At 38.6% G+C, this 6,637-nt stretch overlaps 1 protein-coding gene across 2 annotated transcripts in view; it reads right to left on the bottom strand.

Moving 5' to 3' along the window:
• LOC103697929 (Transmembrane amino acid transporter family protein) overlaps positions 1-6,637 on the bottom strand; it is a 28,409-nt gene continuing 21,772 nt past the window's right edge. For both annotated transcript variants that reach the window (XM_088706774.1, XM_039118338.2), the window contains 5 exons: positions 1,859-1,956; positions 1,559-1,745; positions 1,300-1,430; positions 825-1,058; positions 1-723 (listed from right to left, as the gene is read on the bottom strand). In XM_088706774.1, coding sequence (XP_088562900.1) covers positions 343-723; positions 825-1,058; positions 1,300-1,430; positions 1,559-1,745; positions 1,859-1,956 — 1,031 coding nt within the window. In that variant the 3' untranslated portion in view covers positions 1-342. The remainder of the gene's footprint in view (positions 724-824; positions 1,059-1,299; positions 1,431-1,558; positions 1,746-1,858; positions 1,957-6,637) is intronic.

Genomic DNA, 6,637 nt, shown 5'->3' with positions numbered 1-6,637 from the left:
TTTTATTCTTTTGTTTGAACTTAATTAATCAAATAATATTTCTCTACATTAATCACCAATTTTAAGCATCCAGGTGCATTTGACTGTCCCCATGGGTGCAAACAAAATTAACTATATATCTTTTATCAATCTAAGTGTAGCAGCTAGGAGAACGTACAAAATTTTTGCACCATTAATCCGAATACAAGAATATTAGCTAGTAGGATTGTGTTGCAAATTGGCAGTCTGAAATGGATTGCCCTTGCCTTGTTGTCTCTTTCATAGGGCACAGATTGCATGCAACGGGGCGATCGAGATTGAGGCTGAGTAATGCGGATGAATATTCCCTTTTCCTACTCCTGTTCACACATTGGCAAACAATTTGTAGTTCTTCGCATCCAAAGCAATCTGCCGAACAGCAGCGATAGACCCCAACACTGCCAGTGCCGAGAAGACGATGGATATAGTAGCATTCATCCAAAACAGCAGGCCTCTTCTAGATGGCCTGAAAGTGATGTTGTATAGAACTGCTGGGATCACAAAATCTAGAGGTAAAAATCCGAAAGCCCCAATAACTGCATTGATGTCTCCAAAGAAGGGGAGCATGGCTGCAAGGGTTGTTGCTATGACCATGGATAGTGACCGAAAGATTAGCCTCGGCACGACATTTCGAGCAGAGTACTGATCCATCTTTGGGTCTGAAAACAGGCCTTCAAGCATCTCATTTGTCGGCTGCAAATAGACCTGCATTCCATCCATGGAGACAGTTGACTCAAAATATTTTTTTGTGATGCAGGAAATTAGCATGGACTAACTTGGTCTTTTCTGGGCATGTCATTACATACCAGTCCCACAGCAGCAAGTTGGAGGAGGGTGAAGACATTCGTCATCACGAGGAACCACTTGGGGACTAGAGTGGTGTCACCAACAATGAAGTTGCTAAGAATAGTGCCTTCTGCTTGGTTGCCGAAGGCCCAGTACCCTGACACTGCGACGCTGAAGAATGTAGTTACGACGACTGCGTAGCAGAGACACAGGCCCTTGAACATCTTTCCTTTCACAGGAGGAGCAGCTGTTGCCTGCAATTTAATGTCAGATAAACCAGCGTGCATATTGTTAGATAACCCTCTCTCTTTGTAGATTAGACCTACAGACAGCATTGGACTACACATTGGGCACAGAATTCCCTCAGTGCCTGCCTCATCCCTGATGAAGGTGAATCCAACCTTGGTTTAACTAATACTACTAGCAGAAGACTTTACATGGGCTATCTCAATTACCAGAATTCACTGAGGATGAGGGCCTAGAAAGGTAACTTACCTGTATTTCTGGAATGATCCCGTTCCCGTAGGTGGTCGCGATGATGGCGATAGCACTGAATGCACCAAAGACTCGGTCTTGGCTGTTGCCTGAAAGTGAGTAGTCCTTTGGTGGTGCACGGGCCGAGTGTCCTGTGATAAATTCTCTTTAATCAAAATATATGCAACATTTCTGCAGGCTTTTATTCATTTGACTGAAAGGAAGCATATCATCAATTCCTCATGAGTGAGTGCCAGCGAATGGTATAACAAGAGCCAACCTGCATAGATGGAGCCTGCGGTGGTGGCAGCACTGTAGGCAAGGCAAAGCATGAGGGATACCAGATTGATGTGTCTCAAGGAGTGAAACGACGGGATCTGTGCTAGAATCAGCATGAAGGCCCCGAAGACGACTACAAATTCATAAAGCTTTGCCATCCCATTTGGTCTCGATATCAAGTATATGGACTGAATACCACTTATAAGCAGGGATTCATCAAGAAATGCTAGCTTTAAGCTAATTCAAACTCTTCCTACTTCACTGAATAACATGAATCTAAATTAGGAGTGAGTTAACCAACCTTCATTGTTTGGCCTCCCAATAGCGTACAGGCAACAACTGCACCATAGCACACCAGGAATTGAATCGGACCAACGTAATAACGCCCCCAGCCTGGCCCTGCCCACATTCAAATGCATGTTGCATATTAAGATCTCTAGCAAGCAAAGTAAATTAAGAAACGACGAAAATGAAAAAGAGAATCTCCTATTTACATGAATTGTTTAAGTTTACCATGTACTCTAGCTCAATAATTTTTTTTATATATATTATCATTATCATTATTGAGCAAATATATCTCTCCTTGCTGGAAACAAATACACACTAGCACAATATATAATCGCTAAAATGAACATAAGACACATATATAGGGAAAGATGACGTCTGATGGACATAAATTGATCTTTTAGCTAGTTTCTCCTAATATTTGATGAGTCACGCATGAATTATACATGCAATTCATGGTATATTGAATTTAGTCAATGAAAATGGTATTAGTTCATTTGTGTGCATCATGAGTATTACCCAGAAGTTGCACGTACGAGTAGATGTCCAAAAATTTTAACAGATTCTCAAGCACATAATATATAATTAATGACTGTTCCAAGAACACCATACATTACTTCTTGCTTTCTCTAAAATGTACTTATTCCTTATTCCCTAGAGGAAGACAAATGATTTCAAGCAGAGTATTTCTAGGATCTACATTGTGATGAATCAAATATCTCGTGGTGATATCATAAATGAGACACTGAATGGAGAACTATAATTTCCAAGTTAACATATTTTTCTAGATTGTGCTGACCTTTCCAAACAAGTTTGCAGACTATTCTCGGTAGACATAATAATTCTAATTGGACGTGCTGTTCCCTGTTGCGTCATTGACAGAGTAGGAGCCTCTTTCATTGATGGCCAGATAATCTGCTAATTAGGTCCACGGAACATGACAGATAAACTAGAAGACGCAAAATGGTTGGAAAGCTACATTGTGGATACATTCAGCATTTATAATTCCTCACCCTTAAGCTTCATTTCTTCAAGAGGTGGTGATCAATGTGCATAATAATCAACAATGGGATTCGATTGACTAAAGAATGTTAGAGGGAATAATTGGCCAGATCTCAGCTTTCAGAGTTTATATTACTATTTGCAGCAAGAAGGAATATGAGCTGCCTATGTTGTTCCAGAATGGAAGCACTTCATAGTGTAGGCTAATAAACTTCTCTAATGTTGGTCTCCTAGTATATTCGAGAATAAACTTGGTTTGCTTCTAATTTTCCCCTCACGCCTTTCCTAAATGCGATTGACAAATTTATGACTAATGATTATGAGTAGTCTTCAGAAATAAACTTTTCAGGAACCCGGACTCCTAAGCTATCTCGAAGGCACGAGGCTGCTGCCGCTCTTCAGACTTTTATATCTCAAAACACTAGGGTTGGCAATGTTTAACCATTTAACTCATTTGATAAACCTCAACTTGCTGTAGATAAGGTTAGATTATCTGTTTAATAAAATAGTCAAATTTGGATTTAAATATTTGATCTATTTTATAAATAGATTAAATTTGGAATGACAAATTTTTGATTTATCTTGAATCCAACCCGATCCATATTTGGTCCGATTGACATGATTGCCATCCCTACAAAACATTATTTATGATGGAATCTGATATGCATCAAAACCGACCACAGCCCATGCGAGGGGCTGTTCAACCAAAACTCGCCACGAAGCTAGCCTGCCACCGGCCAGGGCCAGCCACTTGGCACACCTGGAAGTGTGCAGCCAAGTTCAAATTTCAAAAGCCCCATAAAATTGGCAACACTATAGCCAAGATTCTAAGCGATCTCCAAAATCACACCGACCTAACATACGGGGCGTGATCTATGTAACAAATGGCAGTGCCCAATATTCAAAATGTTCGAAGGCCTACCAATCATGGCCGATTTACGTGCCTAAATTTCATGGCAACAGGCTCTTGCCTTATTCTATACAACCAACTCTCCGTAGGACCTTTCAGATAAGTTCTTGGGTACCGTGATATACTACTGAGAAACTTCTTTTGTTCTCTGAGTCTCGTCCTGACTTAGGCATCAGACGGTCCCCGCTAGACACACTCTGGTAAGAGGACTTCCTTGTTTGTGCTATTTTAGGTCGGAGCATGGTCGTGGATCAGTATTTCGGTAACAGTCGTCCGCATCAAGTTCCAACCCAACACAATCCAAACAGTCGATTGCTGAGACCTCCAGCACCAACACTTCACTTGTTTGGTGCCTAGGACAGGTCTATTCCCAACAGCAACAAATTGGCGCTAGAGGAAGAGTCCGTCCTACTACAGGAGGTCTCATATATCAATCACCATGAAGTCTCGAAAGGCAAAACCAACACCTTCCAATGCCCAAATGAATGCGCCCGAAGAGTCCATGGCTCTTTGTAGAGCCCATGGAGGGCTCCAACACCGCTAGAGCCACAGGAGGCCCCGACGGTAACTTCTATGCAATTCCAATTACTCGTACAACAAGTCCAGATGCTAGCTACTACAATTCAACACATGCATGGGTCAGCCACCTCTCAGCAATAGCAGTAGGATGCTTGTAACAAAGGCCGAGATGAAGATCTGACAGTGCCTACTCATCCTTCTTGCCATCAAAGCTCTAGCAAGGCTCCACGCAGTCGCCATACTCAGTCATGGAGTTTGGCGAAAGAAGGCCAGTCTTGTGTTTTCCTTGGTTATTTTCTAACATTAATTTTCTGCATATGTACTTAGTGTTTATTTGCTGAAATTAATATATATCTGTTAAATATTTAATTCTACTGCATTATTAGCTAAAGTTTTTGAAAAATCCAATTCACCCCCCTCTTCGGCTGCATAGCTGGGCAACAAGTGATATCAGAGCATGGTACTCAAGCCATTTATTGGCCTAACCATCAAGAGTTAAAGATCTATAACAGCCTCTGTTGGTATCTCTCTTGTCTAGAGACAATCTGCAAAGAGACCTTTATTTGTAGGCACAAACTGCACTTTTTGGAAAGCACACATGCGTATTTTTATTCAAGCATTTGACTACAATATGTAGAATATCGTAGGATATGGTCCTCACACACTCACAAAAATAATTGATGGCGTGTCTATTTGCAAACCCAAAGGAGAATAGGATGAATTAGATAAAAAGATGGCTCAGCTAAATGCTAAGGCCATGAATATTTTATATTGCTCCTTAGATGCTAATGAATTTAATCGAATATCTACTTGCTTGTCTACTAAAAAAATCTAAAATAAGCTGGAAGTAACTCATAAAGGCACTAGCTAGGTTAAAGAATCTAAAATTAATATGCTTGTACATAATTATGAACTATTTAGAATGGAGTCCAGTGAGTCAATTTCTGATATGTTTACTTGCTTCACTAATATCATTAATGGTCTTAAATGTCTTAAAAATCATATACTAACAATGATCTAGTGAAAAAGATTCTCAGGTCATTGCCGAGAATGTGGGAGGCTAAAGTCACAACCATTCAAGAAGTAAAGGACCTAAACGCCCTTTCTCTAGAAAAACTGCTAGGTTCGCTGATGACTCATGACCTATCTATGAAGCAGAACCTAGAACAAGAAGAATCAAAGAAAATAAGAACCCTTACTCTTAAGTAGTTGCTCAAGAAGAGAAAGAGAGCGAAGAATCAGACAGCTCAAAAGGTGATAAAAAAGTGGCCCTCATTACAAGATAATTTAGAAGGTCTATAAGAAAAAATGGTAAGGAAGAAGACCTTTGGCTAAGGGAGAGGTGAGCAAAAAGAAAGATAAAGAGCAACCATTGGTGTGCTATGAATGTAAGAAACTAGAACATTTTAGAAAAACTCAAAAAAGCCAAAGGAGAAAGCCACGGTCTCTACTTGGAGTGGCAACGACGAATTGAGCTCAGAAGAGGAAATCCAAGAAACAGCCAACCTATGCCTCATGGTTCATGAAGATGAGGTAAGTTCTGAACCTTTGAATGATCTCACTTTTGATGAACTTCAGGATGTTTTTTATGATTTAGTAGATGAGTTTAAAAAGCTAAGTTTAAAGAATAAAGAATTAAAAGTGAAAAATCAAACCCTTTCAAATGAAAATGAAGTTTATCAAAAGAAAAACAAACTTTACTACCAGAAAATCAGAACTTAAGTAAAAAGGTAAATAAATTAAAATCTTTTGTTGAAAGATTTATCTTAAGTTCTGAAAAATAAAATAAGATTCATGATAACCAACAAGCTGTTTTTGATAAAGCTGGATTTAGCTACAATCTTTTGTTGAAACAAAAAATTTTTAAGAAAATATTTATCAAATCCTCAAATAACCAAACAAGAAAGATAATATATTTTAAATGTGAACAAACTGGCCACAAGCACTTTACCTGCAATAATCGAATAAATATATTAAGTGGTAAAGTAGCTATCAAAAAAAAAAAATTAGGTTCCAAAAGAAACCATAATTGCTAATATGCAAGAATCTAAAAGAGTTTGGGTATATAAAATAAAAGCTTAAATTCTATGTTGCAAGCGTGTTCAGTAGCCCATGGAGCAAAAAGATAATGGTACTTGAACAATGAGTACTCTAGACATATAATATGGGATGAATCTTAATTTATTTTCTTTGAAAGAAAAAAAGGAGTGATGATCACCTTTGACGACAACGACAAAGAAAAGATTATTAGAGTTGGTAAAATTTATATCACTCCCTCCATATTTATTGAAAATATTTTGCTTGTAAATTGCCTTAAGTATATTTTTTTAAGTATTAATTAATTATGCGATAAAAATTTTAAAG

This window comes from Phoenix dactylifera, chromosome 11 (assembly GCF_051530095.1).
Source record: "Phoenix dactylifera cultivar Ajwa chromosome 11, Ajwa_hap1_PhDact_Kaust_v1.1, whole genome shotgun sequence".
NCBI classification, from domain to species: Eukaryota; Viridiplantae; Streptophyta; class Magnoliopsida; order Arecales; family Arecaceae; genus Phoenix; species Phoenix dactylifera.
The sequence above is the reverse complement of the archived record's forward strand: the minus strand, read 5'-3'. Positions and strand labels throughout refer to the sequence as shown.